The sequence below is a fragment of the Lepisosteus oculatus genome, chromosome 13, assembly GCF_040954835.1.
Source record: "Lepisosteus oculatus isolate fLepOcu1 chromosome 13, fLepOcu1.hap2, whole genome shotgun sequence".
Classification (NCBI taxonomy): Eukaryota; Metazoa; Chordata; class Actinopteri; order Semionotiformes; family Lepisosteidae; genus Lepisosteus; species Lepisosteus oculatus.
In genome coordinates this window covers 26,981,146-26,999,630 of record NC_090708.1, presented here as the reverse complement: position 1 = coordinate 26,999,630, position 18,485 = coordinate 26,981,146, and the positions used below count along the sequence as shown (strand labels likewise).

Here is an 18,485-nt window from a genome sequence, read left to right as displayed (position 1 = left end):
ATTTTATATTTCTGTTACTAAAATTTCAAGGTCAGCAGACTTCAGAAATAAAATGTCCCTGCCACCATTTATCATGGAATATCAAAGAAATATTGAGCAAGTTGTTTTTAAAATGAACTATTTGATTGCTTAAAAACTACTTTTATATATTCATGCCCTTACCTAAATTTCTACCGTGATAGTTATAGTACAGCTTGTGGCCTAGCAATTCAGACTAACACCTTCTGAAGTGGATCTGTACCTGAAGAACCCTCCACCTTGCTGTTCAGAAAAGCTGTACCTTTGTTTTCATCCTCAGTGAAGAGCAACAAAAGTTAACAAGGGTCATTCCAGGCAAGAGGTCATTTCCTCTACATGAGCTCTAATTAACAGAACAGAGAATCAAGATCTGATACACTAATATTTTCCAATAGGAATTCTATTAATCAAAAAAAATAAAACTTTATTTCATGATTAATATAACTACACATTATAGGAAAAGAGTAGACAGGGCTGCTGCAGGTGTTGAGCTGTTATCTGCCCCCGTCTTCAGAGGCGTGCAACCCAGTCTCTGGATTGTGATACTGCCTGACAACCCCTGTACCTATAGCGTGGGACTTCATAGAGCCAGGAACCATATTCTTCTTTAAACATCTGACAGTCATTTGAAAGTCACTGGCCTTGCAACACAGCCTCCAAACCGCACACTGTTTCAGGTAACATTCTCTCCTTAATCCAAAATGCTGTGGGTTCTTGGAGTCCCGATGCCCACAGGACAGGGAAGAGCAGCATGAAGCCCTGCATACTGGGTGCTGTAGTCTTTTGAGCAGTGAGTGCACTGCCCTTGCTCCAGCAGGGAGAGATGGTGTACTTCTGGAGCTCTTGTTCCAGTGGAGCCAGGTCAGGATTTGCAGAAGCGCAGGATAGACAGGGCCTCTCGTCCTGCCTGACGTGAAATACACACCTCACCCCGTAGCCCAGATTGCCCCAGCAACTGCAGTATCTCCTCTGCAAAACGAAGGAAGCAGTGAATGCACTGGCTGCCTTCCCATCAAGCAGGATTGGCAGATAGCTTACGTGATTCTACAGAACAGGGGTAACACTTGGTAATTTTAACCAATCAGATCTGGAGAATCTTTCTTACATCCCCCTCTGTAACCCTGTTAAATCTATACACAGACTCAGTAACTCAGTAACACAGTAAAGCATATTATAGAAACAATTATATTGTAAAACATGCTATTTGGCTACATCCAAGTCAGTGCACTGCATTATTTGGCTACATCCAAGTCAGCGCACTGCACCTGCAAATTTCTGCATTCACAGTTCTGGCTCCGTTGTGTTTGTCAGATTCCCAAAACGACCAGGCATGAGAAATTCTATGGATGTTAACATCGTGACCTAAATCTGTTACTGGAGGAACAAGTGCATTTCATCTATAATGTAACCTTAACGCTCATATTTAACAACAGGCATAAAGGGATGTAAACAAGTAACTTTGAATTGTATGTTTTAAAACAACATTTTTACTCTTAAGAAAGAATGTCCATCTTAAACTAGCAGAAAACAGGCCTCACTTCTTACCTGGGTCGTTGTCCTGCACAGTAACTAAGTAAAAAAGGCCCTGGCTGGACAGCAGCTGTGGCACCAGTGGAAACAGCCTGTCCATCACCTCTCGGCCACGCCTGCCCCCAGCCCAGGAAGCCTCGATGCTATGGCTGCCCACCTGTGAATGGAGAGACAGGACCATTAAGCTAATCCTTCTGAAATGCTTCACTTTTCTGCAGCAAGCAATACACATTTTCTCCTCTTCACTAATGACGTATGCTTACAAAGATAAAATGTAAAATGAAAAACATTTTGTCCCCTTCAGACATCGTTATCAGTCTGCTTCTCCTGTCAAGGGCAAGCAGCACTCATTTCCATGGCAACAGCACTGGAAACAATGCAGCTGCAGACCTGGTGTGCAGGGCCGTCTTCTCACCTCCTCTGTGGGGGTCACAACGTAGGGAGGGTTGAAGAGAAGGACATCCACGTTCTCCCGCAGCCTGGGCAGGATAGCTTCCACCTGTGACAGAAAAACAGTACTTGGTCAGCACGGACTGAAAACAGAGGCAGGAGCTCAGGGATTGGGAGAAGGAGGGAAGACAAGGTAGCAACAGGAACTCAGGAACTGGAGAGAGTGGCAGTACTGGACAGTGTGTAGAGCCAAGACTGGGAGAAGCAGTGTGGGACAGCAGGTAAAGCCATGAATAGGAGGTACTGTGGGACAGCGGTTACAGCTGAGACAGAGAGAGAGGGAGGCAGCAAAGGATAGAAGCTAGAGCCAAGAAATGGGAAAAAAGGCAGTATGGGACCGTGGTTAAAGAGAGAAGCAGTAGTGTTGGATAGCACTTAGAGCCAAGACTGGTTGAGAGGAAGGCAGTGTGGGATAGCAGGTACAGCTGAAAAAGGGAGGCAGCATGGGATAGCAGTTAGAGCCGAGACTGTGAGAGAGGGAGGCAGCATAGGTCAGTTGTTAGAACTCAACAACCAAACTCAATTCTGAGAAGGAGTTTGGACTAATGCCTAAAGCTGAGAGGCCAGGTTAGAGTGAGTGAAGCAGTTAGGGCTGAGACACTTGCACAGGTTAAATTTGTTGTTAACGCAGAGCTATGATGAGAGACTCAGAAACAAGTGTAACATGAGAGAAAACACCAAAAGCAGGAGTGCAGTACGCAGTGACAGAACAGTGCTCACCAGGTCTGTGATGAGTGGCTGAAGGGAGACATCATTACAGCGAGCAGTTTCCATAGTACACAGCACTGCTGCAGGGTTCACATCTGTACAGCTGCAGAGGACAGAAATCTCAGCTCACATGAACACACAACACAGGGGCATACCATCCTGTTCTGACTGATTCCCAAGACTTTGAACAGCACAGGGAACACAGTGAAATACAGGAAACAGCTGCTGAAAGTCACTCAAGTTCTTCATTTCAAATACTACTGATCTAGGTCAGCACCTGAGGGGGTGGTATTGAGACCATGGTTTCATGAAGACATGAACTCATTGAGGTAGACTCACAAATACACTGCTTTAGGTCCCACGATGGAGGCCAGGAATGCAGAAAGTACACCAGAGCCACTGCCCACCTCCAGACATACAGACGGGCTGAAGACAAACAGTGACCTCCATTAGCAACCTGCTGATCTCATGACAGAGATACACTACTACAGGGATTGCATTTACTTCACGATTTAGCAGTTGAAGACTTGGTGATGTTAAATACAGCCTCAACACACAGGTCTCCAATTCCCACTTACTACTACTCACGGAGGATTGACCTGTTTCTATGACACAACATGGAAATACTGTGTGCAACGATACAGACACCACCCAGTCTGCATCTGGACATGCTGCAGTGTGAAACCTCTAGACTTATTAAACGCTAGAGCATTGTTCTTTAGGATAAAATGAATACAATTTGTGTAGCATTTTCATTCTATCCTTTAAGTAATGTCAATATGCTTTAAATAAATATTTTAAGTAATATCAATTAGAAAGGATTGCAAATTCTGAAGGCAACTGAATGTGGTACATACAACTCAGAACACAATTCTTAAAGCAAATGCAAGATGTGCACAGGCCTTAAAGCAATCAACAATCAATGCATATTTTCTTTATATAATCTATAAAATGCTGCATATCGGTCCCTTGGTGAAGAATGTAACTGCCTATTATGTTACTGTTTTTCTATTAAATTTCAATCTCAACTTACTGTATGTCATTTCAGCTTTTGGCCATATTTTTAGGAACAGAAGTCCAAGGACTGCTTGCAGTATAGTATATTTTCTGCTTTTCTGTTTCAATTGAGTTTTCTGTACATGTGCCTGCACCTCCTAAATCAAACTGCCTTGCAATACTACTCAGTTTCCCAGTGATTCAGAATCCAGTCACAATATCTTGACCCTGGGTTTAATAGATACACGGACTATGTTCTAGCTGGATGAGTTCCAGGAGAGAAAGGCAACTGTAGTGCAAGACAGTCAGACTGGACAGAATGTGGGTATGCACTGCTCAAAACAGTCAAAACCATAGCGAGGAAATAAATGGAATAAGTAATTAACAAGTAATTTGCCAACATTTCTGTGAATCCATAGCAGTGCTGCCTGCAAATCAGACAGGAGAATATGAGCCACTCACTCCTCTGCCAGCTATAAGAGGAAAATGGCTGTCCTGGAGTCAGTATCTGTTAAGTATCATACACTGAAAAGGAAAGGGAGACCGCTTACTTCAGCCGACGCAGCATCTCCGCATCCCGCTCCAGTGCGTCCATCATCAGGAAGGAGTCCTCTGCAGGGTCATACACATCGGAGAAGGGCCCACGCCCCACATGGGCGCACACGGGGGTGGGCAACATAACTGCACCTGGGGCATGTAGAATGACACAGGGAGAGACGGAAAGAGACAGCGCAGAATGAGAAACACGCATGCTGCCTAACCTCAGATCCTTCCAAGCAGACTTGGAAGAAAATGTACGTGAACTATTTGCCACTCCTGTTTTTAAGGAAAATAACATGATTAAACAAATTCATCCAGGACGTTACATCTCAAAGGTGGCTAATTTAAGAGTCCCTATAAAAATAACCAGATGTAATAGGAGACTATTGTGATATAATTCCCCCAGGCGTCCCCCTGGGAAGGTCGACCCTTTATATTATAAATGACCTCTGTACTACTTGTGTTAAGAACATAAGATAACAAACTAGATGGAGCTGTCTGGACCATTTGATAATTAGTAGCTAATTCAAAGCCAACACCATCCAGACATTTCTTGTTTGAAAAACACTGCTTGTTTCATATTCCCACATTTTTTTTTGTAAAGAAACACCCACTGTTCTCTGATTGAACTGCACTTGTCCCTCAGTTTCCACTGGTGCTTTCTGATTTCTGATTTGTGTTTCCACGATACCGAAGAAGTCCACTGAGCAAAATCCCTTTGAGGACTAGAATCAGGTACCCTTTGTAGTCTGTTCAAAACTAAAAAGATTCAAATCCTTCAGTCTGTCAGTCAGACATCTCTTTAAGCTCTAGAATGCATTTTCTTCTCTGGACTGAATCCAGAGCAGCAATATCTTTTCTAACATGTTGACATTTTACACAATTTCCTGAAGGAACACTAGTTTTAGCTGTACCCTAAGGGTAAGTGGGCTAGGATCTGCCAAAGAAACAGCAGATTCATTCTGGCTCTGGCAGGACACACTGCACCTACAGATAGATATTCCCTTGATTATGCAATATTTAGTGTCTGTTTCCAAAGTATGAAAGTGGCAGCCAACACAACACAACTTACTTTCTGAATGTGGTCAAAAGGGACCTTTAAAAAATCTAGTCACGCTCTTGAGTGAAGGAATGGTGACCAGGAAGCAGCACCTCTGATCTCTCACCTTCAATCCGTGACACCATGATTAGTGCCAAGGCCCTGGGTTGATCTGCTGAGGTACTCAGTGGAGTTTAAAATGTTCGCTCCATGTTCACAAGGGTTTCCTCCCACAGTCCAAAGACATACTAGTATGTTAATTAGCTGCTATGAAAATTGGCCCTGGTATAGTGTTTGCGTGTCAGTGTGTGTGGCAGGGTATATCCTGCTTTGCGCCTGTTGCTTGAAGGTGTAGAGTCCGGCTCCCCTGAGACCGTGAATTGGAAGAACAGTTAGAAAATGCATGGATGGATTGCACTTATTCACTACAAACTATACATATGTACAGGGTGCTGATATCAGTGCTTCATATTCTTACTATAGACTGTTTTAGTTCTTACAATTGTTTTTCTGGTAGCCTAGCTTTAGTAGAACTTAAAATAAATGTGATTTCATCGGTTATATAGTGGTGATTAGAGGCCACATAACGTCCGCACTTTTGTTTTAAGATTTTCTCCTGAACAACTTAATCGGCTAGAGTACGTTGAATATACCACAAAAGCTTTGTAATGATTAAGTCAAATACAGAGAGGAGGGGACACATACATCTAAATCAAGGCCGCTGCGTGTGGCCCCGAAATGCCAGGAAGGCCGCCAGACACCCCCAGAAATTAACAAGGAATTTCGACGACATAAGCCCTATTTGGGTCTTTTAACATATGTCTGGGGGCTGAAATGCTTTTAACAGGCATTACCGAGGCAGCCAGTAGCCGCAGCTCCTGTTTTGATCGGTGTGGGATAAGCTGCTTCGAATATAAATAATAAAAAAATTACCCTCACTTGTTTTTATTTTTTAAATAAAACTTTATAATACGTAACGACTGGCGAAAGATCTATCGGTTTAAACTATATTTGTGACACCCTAATGAAGATTGTAAAATCCGCTGCACGCTACTGAAATTAACACACGATTGTCTCGACTTCCACCCAGAACAAAACTAATTTGTATAAAATGTTATAAGACTTTGTTTAATGTTAATTATGAATTATAGCACCCTACTACTGCTACATCACACGAATACTATGTGTAACGTGGTTTTAAAAAAAGTTTTTTATATAGATTAATATACGTGCGTCTCCGCGAGTACCACAGTAAAGCTAAATGTATCCTTTATTTTCAATTGATTCCATTTCCTGGAGTTCTCTACGCAATTCATTGTTCAGTTTATTTAAATAAAATCAGAAACAAAATCTAAAAGTCAGAATCGTCTTACTTACGTAAAATACGATATACCTGTTAACAGAGTCCTTTCATGCGAAACCATCAAAAAGGTAAACTGTACTGTATTATATTAATTCTAAACAGAGGCTTATGTAGCTACAGCATACATCAACCTGCAAATGCATAATGTAAATTAGTTATCATTTATATTTAAAACGTTTGATATACAAAAAATTCTACTCCACATCTCCGCATAACACTACTACTACTAGTCTGCCACAATAAAAAAATCCACTTCCTGTACTGCGCTTGACTCACTGCATTCTGGGAGGCGTAGTTTTTCAACTGCCCAAGCAACCCATGAAATCTTTCACGTTGGAACTATATTACTTAAACCGCCAATGACGGAAAAATCCTGAGATACGGGCTTTTTTCAAATGTACTGTATGTGCTCTTCACCTGAAATGTGTGTACGTGCCAGGTCTTTCACCATTTCATCGTAAACGCGTAAAATGCGTTTAAAGCGTAACGCCGAGATATGTATGATATATGTGTAAAGTATGATATGCATTAATGCTTTGTTTCGCTTTATTATTACGTTATTACGTTACTGGGTTTTAGCAAGATATAATAAAGTTGCTTTCATGATTCCTGGACACCCGTAATAACCACTGGCTGGTGGTTTCTGTGCGTGTGATAGACTGATTACAGATTTTAATGCAGTGGGGAGGGGTTCTAGTAACTGGTGTTAAAAACTAAAAATATTGGGTTGGTTTCCACCCCTTTACTGTCGTGCTTGTGAAATGTATTAACATATGTACACATAAGCCGGTGTTCTGGATCTGTTAGCCGCCTGAAATGCAAAAAAAAAAAAATGCAATGGATTTTGGAGTATTTTATCGTTTTTATTTGCTTTTTTTTTAAAAAAATTAACATTTCTAATTTCTAATAGCATTTATTCATCCAGTTCAGGGTCGCAGGAAATCTACACATATACTGGTACACAGTGGGTGCAAGGCTGGGTACACCCATCCATAGATGGGATGCCAGTCCATTACAGGGCACACACACGTCCACAACTGGGCCAATTTACCCAGAAGCCAATTTCCAAACTTGGGGAGAACATGCTAACATACTATATGTCACTTTTTATTTTAAAGTTATTGATGTGTGTTTGCATGTGCTCAGAAGATGCCCTGGCACAAAATGACTGGAACTGTAATACAATATGTAGTCAGTTTATGTGACATGACAGAAAGCTTAGTAAATTCCATAATGCTGTTCACATGGTTTTGGAAATGATGTAATAAATGGCGTGCCACACAAGCACTTTATCTGTACAGTGCAACAGAACAGCAGTGCTGCAGAGGACTTGTAGTCAGAAGGTCTGGGAGAAAATCTTACTGGTACAGGCTATAGAAATGAGCTCTGGAGGCATAAGGTGACTATACTCCCATTTTACTTTTTGATTCTACCATCAGGGGGGGTGGGAAGAGAACATTTGACACCTGTGAACTCAAGTATGAGAGTGGTAGAACAAGTATTAGTAAGTGTTGGTAAATCCAGCCTTGAGTCCTTTGACTACCTGGCGTTTTCTGGTTTCATGTGAAGCTGTCATATATAGGCTTGGGCAATGATATTGAAATGAATGAGAAAGCAGACACACTACATATACTGTACAGAAACATCCATATGTCTTCCATAACCATCTAATCCACCAGGCTGAGCTGAATCTAAGCTGTCAGACGATGGGTAGGTGATAATATAATTAGATCACTTTATTGGCCATATACAATTTCTTGTATTATGAATGTGTCTTTTCGCATACCCCAGCTTGCTCTCCATGAGACACACAGACAGGGAGAAAGAGGCTTGGGGTCAGAGTGCAGGGTCAGCCATTTATATGGCGTCCCTGGAGCAGTTGGGGTTAAGGGCCTTGCTCAGGGACCCAACAGAGTAGGATTCTTCTGCTGGCCATGGGATGCGAATCCGCAACCTTCCAGCCACAGATGCAGAGCCTTAGCCACAGAGACACTGCACCGTCCTTTACCACTTGGACAGGATTCTGGACAGGATTCAAGTCCAGCAAAGAACACACATATTCACGCATTCATGCACATAGGGAACAAATTAGAGACACCAATTAACACAGAAATCATGTCTTTGGTCTGTCCGAGGAAACCAGAACACCTGGCAAAAGATGTACTTGGACATAGGCAGAACATGAGGACTCCATGCAGAAGGTGCCCCAGACCAGAATCAATCCCAGGTCCCAGGATCTGTGATGCGGTATTGCTATTCACCATGCCACCCTAAACAAAACCACTTTTTTTAATATATATCCTCCCCTTCAACCTGTGGTTTGGCATACTGCTTTACAAAACATGGTCTCAATTGCATCCATATTTTTTGTTCACTAATAAGGACTGTAAGTAAAAAGCATCTATGATAAATTTTAATCAAACAGACTAATAACCTGTCACACCCAGTACACCTAGAGGGTGGTCGACTTCTCTCCTGTTCCTAGTTCCCTGTGATTATTCATGTCTTTCTGGTGTACGACATTTCCTGAACAGCTGAGCCTGGGCTAACCCCCGTCTCGCTGCTATGCATAGGGTCTTTATCACTCCCCTGCCATTCCACGGTTTGTCCCTTCAGACATCTATGACAGAATGCTGAGCCTACTCTAGACCCCGCAAGTGTTTTTTTTTTCCTTTTTGTTTCCTGGAATTTATTTTCTTTATTCTTGGTTCTGGGCTTCCATGCCCCCTGCTCTTCCCTATCTGTTGGGGGTTATTTCTTTTACGTGTTGTTGGTTTCCCTGTTTATATTCGTTGCTTGTTTTGCCTCTGTCCCGGGCTCCCACGCCCCCTGCTGCTTCCGTGTTCCGGGCTCCCACACCCCCTGGTCTGGGCTTCCATGCCCTTATGTGTGGTCTGTTGCCCTGTTCCGTCAGGGTTTATTTTGTTGTGTGTGATTTTGTTTTATTTAATGTGTTTTGTGTGTCCCGGGCTCCCATGCCCTCTGGTCTCCCTGGCTCCGGGCTATCATGCCCTCTGGTCTGGGCTTCCATGCCCTTATGTGTTGTTTGTTCCCCTGTTCCGTCAGGGTTTATTTTTGTTGTTCATGATTTTTTACTTGTTCGGTCTAGTTTTTTGTCTTGCTCCTCCGGAGCCCAGTTCAGCCCCTCTTCCTCTACTCAATTAAGTTTTTTTTACCCCGAATGAGGGGTAGCACTCAGCCGTGGACTCCCGGAGGTTTCCTTTCAGTTAAATGAGGTTTTTACTCCCCCCAGTGCTGTGCAGCTCTTTTTTGGGTCTCAGGAGCCGCCCTGTGATTATTCATGTCTTTCTGGTGTCTTGTTGTGTAGTTTAATCACTTTGCAGGGGCCCACCCATTTAGCCTTGAGCTTTTGATGGCTGCCTTGGACTTATCCAACTTTCTCTTGGAAACTGTACAGTCTGTAGTTTGCCCTGATATCATAATTGCACTTGTATCTCTGTTCTCCTGCATGCGCCTGCTTCTCCTTAAACTGGTGCACCATTGCAGCTTGGCTGTGTGCTTAGGGCCCTCAGTCATCAGAGGATGGTCCAATGAGGTGCAAAATGCCATTTTCGCGGGGGGATCTGCAGTTCCCACCCCAGTATAAGGAGAGCAGGTGTGCACACTGTTGAGTCCTGCATCACTGTCTGACAGGCCAGGAGCACAGTGCTGGCTTACCACCAGGCACAGTTGTATTCCTAGAATCCTATTTAACTGTTTAACTAATCCATTTCATTGGGGATGCAGAGTAGTGGTCCATGTGTTCTTGATCCCCAGCTGCTGGTACATAGTGGAGAATGCCCTGGATTTGAAGTTTCTGTCTTGATCGGAGAGGATCTCCTAAGGGAATTCAAACCTACTGAAGAACCTTCTGTGCATCACACACGGTTTTGGTCTCTTGGTCTGGCAGGACGTAAGCTTCTGGTCAGCGCATAAAGTGGTCAATCAGGACTAGCACGAACTATTTGCCTCTTAATATATTAAGAATTGGTCCCAGGATGTCCACCACCACCCACTTCATTGGTACTCTCCTAGGAAAGGGTTAGAGGGCAGCTCTCGACTATTCTGTGGGGCCATTCCTGGTGTTGCAAGCATTAAAATTGTGGTATAAACTTCTACATCATGCTGGATGTTCTCCCAGTAAAAGGCTTGCTGGAGACATTAGAGCATCTAAGAAACACCAAAGTGCCCTCACTCTTTGCGGCCCATGGTGGGCTCTCAAGACCTGGGGTTGTTATGCAGTGGGTATGACTACCTGCCATAGTGGCTCTCCAGATGTGGGGTGTATCCAACACCACTACGGAGCTCCTTGCTCAGTCCCAAGCCTGGCCACTGCTCCCAGAGGACCTTAGTGGATGGCTGTTCTCCCGTAAGTTCTTCCCAGGTAGGTCATGTCCCGTCTTGCACTCACCATTGGTCCAGCTGTAGTTTGGGGTCATTTTCCCGTGTCTTCTCCCAGTCTGGGGTCTTCTCTCAGCTTGTGATTTTCGCTCTCGCTCTCATTCCTCTTGTTGCGTTCAGTGCTGTCTTCTTGCAACGGGGGTTGTTGCAACAGGGTATCTGTATTCTGAGTGTGCTGTCCAGGTCTGTGCTGCTCCATGAACTGGAAGACCTGTAGCTTGGTGATCCAATGAACAACCTGATCTTCGGGCCCCTTAAACGACAGAATCCAAAGGAGAGTCACATGGTGTGTGTGGAGGATGATGGAAAGCCCACAGATATGGTGACAGAAGTATTATATTGCATCCATGACAGCCAGGACTAAACAATAGTGTTACAGAAGGTTACACAATACTTGCGTTCTGTGGGCGTCAGTATCTCACTGTAAGACACAATGACTCATTTTCCCTCATCCGAGTTGTGCAACAGTACAGCTCCCAGTCCTTCATCTCTGATATCTATGTCAAGGATGAATTGAAGCCTGAGGTCTGGAGCAAATACGATTGGAGCATTGCACAATGTGTCAAAGGCCTACTGCCACATCCATCTATTCAAACTCTTCACCTTTCCAAGTGAGCTCATAAGGGGCAGAGGTGATAGTGGCCAAGCCTGCCATGAAGCAATGGTAGTGCAGTACCACCCCTTAGAAGGTTCTTAGTTGCTCCAGGTTGAAGGGCTCTGGCCACTCCCATACTACACTAACTTTGTCTTCCTGGATGTTAATTCCACTGATTCCACTAATTCCACTGATGTGGTGGCTTAAAAAGGATCCCACCCTCTGTATTAAGTTCACTGAGTACAGCTTTGCAGTTCTCTGTCACATGGTCTAGATCACTGCCGTTCTTGTCTCTGGGCTTGGGCTCCACTAAGTGGTGTCTACCAGGGTTGAGGTTTGAGGTGGCATGTCATCTTCCTGGGCTGGTCCCATGGTTTGGCCATGTTGCGGTGATGCACATCTCCCTCTCCAGTGTGCTGGCCATATGGAAACCTTCACTGATGGGGATGTCGCCAAAGTAGCTTTTTGGCATAGGTGGAGCTGAGAAGGAGCTGGTCTGCACTTGGCCTGTGAATTCAGAGAGCCATTCAGTGCTAAAGGTGCTCAAACAGGCCTCCTAGCTGACAAGTGGACCCTCCCTGGAGGCTAGCTGGGCCTGGGACCCCCAATGAAGTCCAACTCTCCTCACCTTCAGTAACCTCCAGGTAGAGCTTAGACTATGTGGTGTGCTAATCTCAATGTCTACAGCAGGCATTGGGGGACAGTGTATGCTCCTGGAAGATCTACTCCACTTCTTCAGATTTCTACGGGGTTGTTTCTAGGGTTGAGGGGTCTGCTAAGCATACTTAGTGGTGTGGGCAGTCGGGGGTGAGGTCATACATGAAGCAATAATTTGTTAGCTCTTCCTGGATATCTGTGTTGAAGCGTGGATAGGCCATGCATGGTAGATAGATAATGTCTGTGGCAGAGCACCCCATCCTTTTTCCAAGCTGTTGCATGTAATGTTTGAATGGTGTCACGCCCTCTGCAGCCAGAGGGTGCTCTTTCTCTGTTCTGTCTCTCATTTCCGTTTTTTTGCTGTCCTTCCGGTGTTTCTCTCTTTCTAGGACTATATATTTCCGGGTCTTTCAGTCTGCCTTGGCTCAGCATTGACGTTCGGATGTCCTGAGACCCGCCTAGCACCAGGTCGCTCCACATCCGCTACCTGAAGGCATAGGTTTCTACTGTATACGGCATTTCCTGAACAGCTGAGCCCGGGCTAACCCCCATCTCACCACTATGCATAGGGTCTTCTTTGCTCTTTGCAAACTCCACAGTTTGTCCTTTCCGACATCCGTGACAGAATGCTGAGCCATTTTCGACCCCGCGAGCGCCTTTTTCCGCAGTTTTTTCTTTTTCTCTGGGCTTTTTTTTTTCAGTTCCTCTATTCTAATCGCTGGATATCACTAAGATCTTCCGTGCCTGTAAGCAGGTCCTGTACCTGGCTTTCCTCGGGTACGATCTCTCTGATATCAGTGATTGAATTTTGAATTTTGAGCTGGCTCTCCCATCCTAATTGCTGGATATCACTCCAGTCATCCGTGCCTGTGAGCCTCAGACGGCACGCAGAGCGACGCGCCAGTTGGAGTATTCTCGGTCGCATTTAATGGCAACATCAGCTCAAAGATTTGGTTCAAACCACCAAATGGAGACGGGCGTGCTGACAAGCGGACCCTGCTGATGCGGGATTAACGCTAGGATGATAGAGATCCGTGCCTGTGAGTGGGTCCTGTGCCTGGCTTTCCTTGGGTTGTCCACTCTGATATCGGCGTTAGTTTGGTGAGTTTTCTGCCGTTCCTCCATTCCTTTTGCTGGATATCACTCCTGGCATCTGTGTCTGTAAGTGGACTACAGTCTGGCTTTCCTCAGGTTGTCCACTCCAATATCAGCGTTGGAATGTGTACGTGCCTATTGCCCAGTCTGCCGTATTATTTCCCATGGGTTTTTTGTTTTTTATTCTTGTTTTTTGACCGTTGTTTTGATTTTTTTCTTTCTGTTTTCCCTTCCTATTTGGTTCCCCCCTGCTCCATGTGTCTCAGAACTTTGGTTCCTATCTGTTTTTTGTGGTTTGTCTCCCTGGTCTTTCCCAGGTTTTTGTCTGTTGTGTTTGTGATTGTGTACTTTTTTGTTTTAAGTCTCCAGAGCTCTACTCAACCCCCCCTTCCTCTACCCAATAAAGGTTTATACCCTGGAGGAGGGGGTAGCTCTCAGCCGTGGACTCCCGGAGGATTCCTTTCAGTTAAATGAGGTTTTTCCTCCCCCCAGTGCTGTGCAGCTCATTTATTAGTATGGGTGTCAGGAGCCGGCCATGAAGGGGGGTGGGGGGGGGTACTGTCATGCCCTCTGCAGCCAGAGGGCGCTTCTTCTCTGTCCTGTTTCTCATTTCCGGTTCTTTGCTGTCCTTTCGGTGTTTCTCTCTCTCTGGGACTATATATTTCCGGGTCTTTCAGTCTGCCTTGGCTCAGCATTGGCGTTTGGATGTCCTGAGACCCACCTAGCACCAGGTCGCCCCACGTCTGCTACCTGAGGGCATAGGTTTCTATATGGCATTTCCTGAAGAGCTGAGCCAGGGCTAACCCCCCATCTCGTCGCTACTCATAGGGTCTTCTACGCTCTCCTGCCTCTTCATGGTTTGTCCTTTCCGATATCCATGACAAATGGTTCATACATCACCAGCGTTGTTTCAGCCCCACCAAAATGGTAATTGAAACCTTCTAGGAGAGCTTCAAAACTCCTAACTTCATCCCACGACAAGTCGTGCAGAATCCTGAACCTCTATGTGTGCACACCAACTAGCTACAGCCTTTTTTGTCTTCTGTCCAGCTGTTAAGGTCAAGGACTAATTCAAACCTCCTATTAAAAGCCTTCTAGGTGCCTTGTTCAATGTGCAATGCCCCACAGCCGACAGCATGGTCCGGTTGCAATACTAACTCAGCCTCCCTGCTTCACGGCCTGTTCTCCTAGGCCTCTCTAAATGCCCCAACCTTTCCTGACTATTGCATCTGGCCTGCTCTACTCTTGCTTCAGCCTGCAATCCCTCACTCACCAGTGCATTTGACAAAGTCCGTCATTTCTAACCACAACGTGAACCATCTTTTCACTTTCTCTTTCTGAGGAGTAATTTCACTCCTAAAGCTCTTAATAAATTCAGCAATTGCAGCCCTACCTCTCAGTTGGTTGGTCTGGGGGAATCCAATGTCCCAGCACAGCTCTGGTGCATATTTAGCTACATTCTTTGGTTTTCTGTGCTTGACCCCAGGTGGGGAGTCCTGGCTTTCTGCTGTGTTTTTCAACATTTTCCATTCTGCCTTCAGTTGGAAGGAACCTGAATCAATCCCACCAACTGACACCAATGTGGCGAAACCAGTTTGACAGAAACGATATAGACAGGAGGCAGGAAGAGGGAGCTCCCGTAGCTTGTCAAGTGGTGCAAAGAGGGCAAAGTGCTAAGGCGGACCCTCTTTACAGAGTGGGTACTGTGGGTACAGAGGTGGAAAGGAAGTTACGACCCAAGGTTATAGGGCAATGGCACTGTCCATAACTCTGAAGGGGAGCAGAATGCTACTATAATAATACATTTACAAAACATAGCACATTTAATTACAGTGAATCTCAAAGTAGATCTCAAAGTGATATGAAAGAAAAGCTAAAAGAGAAGCTAAGGAATCTAAAAGTTGCTAAGAAGTAAAAATATAAGAAATTATTAGTTTATAGTACAGGAATTTGATAGTCTTACTGGTAGAGAAGGGTTTTGAGATCTTTTGAAGGTCTTAGTTGAAACTACTTGTCTGAGATCAGCAGAGAGGCTATTCCACAAGCGAGGAGCTGCCACTAGGTAGGATAATACGAAAACATAATTTTAACCTTCATTCATATGCTGATGACACTCAAATATAAATTTTGCTTACACCTAATTACAACTTGTCTATTATCACTTCAGTTAATTGCATTAATGATTTAAAGACTTGGGTGTGTGAAAACCTTGTTACTCAAAACTGAGCTTCTGTTTTTTGGAGGCAACAATACTGATAGGACTACTATAACTTCAACATTTAACTCAGAGGATTTAAAAACTTGCCTCAAAGACTCAGCACGTAACCTGGGTGTCATGTTAAACACAAGCCCCTCGTATAACTCTCATGTTAAAACAGTACAGAAAACATACTTGCAAAACTAAGGCAGTTTAGTTGGTTCCCAAAGCTTATGGAACAGCCTCCCAACCCATATTCGCGAAGCAGAGTCAATCTCAGTATTCAAATACAGACTGAAGACCTATTACTTCAGCCTAGCCTACTCACACCTTACATTATAGTCTGCTGCAACCATGGCTGCTGATGCTGCTGTACATGCCATTGTGTGTCTCTGTGTTGGTCCACCAGGTAGACACATCTGTTCTGACCTATTATCTATCCTATTCTCCTCCTCACATGTCCGGATGGCACCCGGGCTGGACACAATCTGAGTTGGATGCTGCATCACTGACATGGATCCAAGAGGGACATACTGTAGCTATTGTTTAGGAGGATTTTGCTGGTCTACAGAGATCTGCATGGAGTACTGACATACAGAATACATGATGGATGGATTAATACCTTTATTAATTTTTTCCTTTTTTTAATTGTATAATGTAAGTATGCCCAAAGGGTTTGGGCAGCCAGTTGACCTCGGACCCCTAGAGGGATTTTTCTCTTTACTAAGGAGTTTTGGGTTTCTCTCCTCCACTGTCTTCTGGTCTTTTCTGTTCTGTATTCACGGCATGTATGGTCACTTGCTTTGTTTGCCTTGGGGCAATCTTGTTGTGAAAGGCGCTTTATCAAAATAAATTGAATTGAATTGAATTGAGATAGAGAAGGCACAGTCATTCATAGTACACAGTTTGGTTGGATTAAATTGACCTGATCATAAAGACCAGGGTGAGGTTTGAAAAAGGCCTGTGAGTGCCTTTTCATTTTAGAGTCTTAAAAACTAGGAGAAATTTAAAATCCACTGGTGGATGGGGAGCCATTTATGTAGCTCTTTTCCAAAGCTCATTCCAAAGGATCCCAAATCACTTTACACATAAAGGGAGTCCCACTCTACTGTGTATGTGGAACGTCTGAAGTGTTGTACCTACCGGGGTGCCACATTATACCAAAGTGAAGGGATGGCCAGATTACAAAAGTACAGAGTGGAATGTTTCCAGCACTGTGAGGCTAAAACCACTTTTCAATTCCTGAGCTGCTATCTGAATGGAGGTTGTATATATGTTCTGCCCATGCTCATATGGGTTTCCTTCAGGTGCTCTGGTTTCCTCCCACAGTCCAAAAACATTTGTCACGATTATAGTCCCCCCTCCTTAAGGGTGCTCCAGCCCTTCACTTTAGACTTAATTCTGTGCACCTGATCCCTTTTCCCAGCCCACCTTAAAAGCCAGGCGCAGACGCTCATCCTGGCTCTGCATCTGGTTTCCACACCGTGCGAGTCCGGGACCTGGAATTGCCTGGTCCCGTTAAGGTTTTAACCCCTGTTCCTGTTCCCTGTCCGCCGGTTCCAACTCAGTTCATGGTTTTTAATTCCTTGATGGATGGATCACCTGGCAATGGACTTATTCTTGTGTTTTGGATTCCCTCTATGGATTGTTTTTGGATTGTTTGCCTCGGCCACACCTCCCCCGTGCACCAGAGCACTTTGGACACGCCGCCCTGTTTTCAGCCCCGTATTCCTGCATGACGTTTTCCTAGTGTTTCCCCACTTCTTCGGATTGTGTCGTCCGCATAGGGTCTGGAAAGAACTGTTCGTTACAACATTCTCATAGGTTAGCTGGCTTGTGGGTAAACTGGCTCTGTTCTGAGTGTGAGCATGAATATGTTCATATCTGTCTTCCCTGTGATAGAGTGGTGTGTCCCATCCAGGCTGTATCCTGTTTTGCACCTGTTGCTTGTCAGTTTAGGCTCCAGCTACCCCTTGACATAGTAATGGACATAGAGGTTAAGAAATGTATGGATGAATATGTCAAAACATTTTATAGATTCAGTATACTCAAGAAGTATATTAATTGCCCTTACTAAGAAGGTTGAAACAATCTGCCCAGGGACACATGACCTGGTATCAACTACTGCTTTGGTTAAAAAAAGATCATTGTCAGGCCCTCCCACGGCAATTTGACTCTTCCGCAAGTACTGAGGTCTGATTGTTCAGTCTTATATATTGTTGTGAGTTTCTATCCCTTTATCCATTATAATTTACAAATTGATGTGCATCCATGTCTGTATGTCACTATAGTCTGTGATCCATTATGGAATGCCATCATATCACATGGGAACCGGTTTCTGATAATTGCCCCTGAAATAAGGCACTTGATTGCCTAATTGGTGACAATCCAACTAGTTGTTGAAATGTTGTGTTTAATGCTACAGAGGGTGGAGTGAACAGACATTTTGAATACATACTGTAAATGTGTTTTTGAAAATGCAGAGAAAGAAGCCAGCACCAGATGGAGCCAATAACTGAATGTACAGTTTTGCACATTAACAATCCTGTTTTCTTGAAATTACAGACATTCAAGACCCATAAAAGTCAGGCTGTAAAACTTTTACGTTTGCAAACTACGAATGATAAGGCAGCAGCTTGTTTTTAATTTGCACATTCCGCACGTTTTTGGAGGGCTTGGATTTATTAGGCCACACGTACAGAACTGGATTCTGCTTTTGTGTATAATTGCCTGGTGGTGCTGTTTCCCAAGTTTTGCGTAGTTTTATGTTATATCTTTTTGAAGTTTTGACTCCAGCAATTTGACTCCTTGAAATGCTCTTGATGTGTAGAGAAAGCTGGTTTAGCCTATGAGTCCTCTGTCAGGGCTAACACTTGTCAGTTGTGTTTGCTGTGTG

At 44.2% G+C, this 18,485-nt stretch overlaps 1 protein-coding gene across 5 annotated transcripts; it reads right to left on the bottom strand.

Annotated features, from left to right (window-relative positions):
• Positions 1 to 416: 416 nt before the first annotated feature.
• Positions 417 to 6,886, bottom strand: n6amt1 (N-6 adenine-specific DNA methyltransferase 1). Of its 5 annotated transcripts, none has more exons than XM_015361717.2 (8): positions 6,659 to 6,886; positions 5,409 to 5,648; positions 4,254 to 4,389; positions 3,046 to 3,132; positions 2,719 to 2,809; positions 1,964 to 2,047; positions 1,564 to 1,705; positions 417 to 987 (listed from the first exon to the last, which is right to left on the bottom strand). In XM_015361717.2, the coding sequence occupies exons 2-8, from the start codon at positions 5,425 to 5,427 to the stop codon at positions 881 to 883; spliced, it is 666 nt and encodes a 221-aa protein (XP_015217203.1). In that variant the 5' UTR covers positions 5,428 to 5,648; positions 6,659 to 6,886; the 3' UTR covers positions 417 to 880. The 5 variants fall into 5 exon arrangements, with proteins under 5 accessions (XP_015217203.1, XP_015217204.1, XP_015217205.1 ...); XM_015361718.2 differs by having other exon boundaries at positions 6,675 to 6,886; XM_015361719.2 differs by lacking the exon at positions 5,409 to 5,648.
• Positions 6,887 to 18,485: the final 11,599 nt, after the last annotated feature.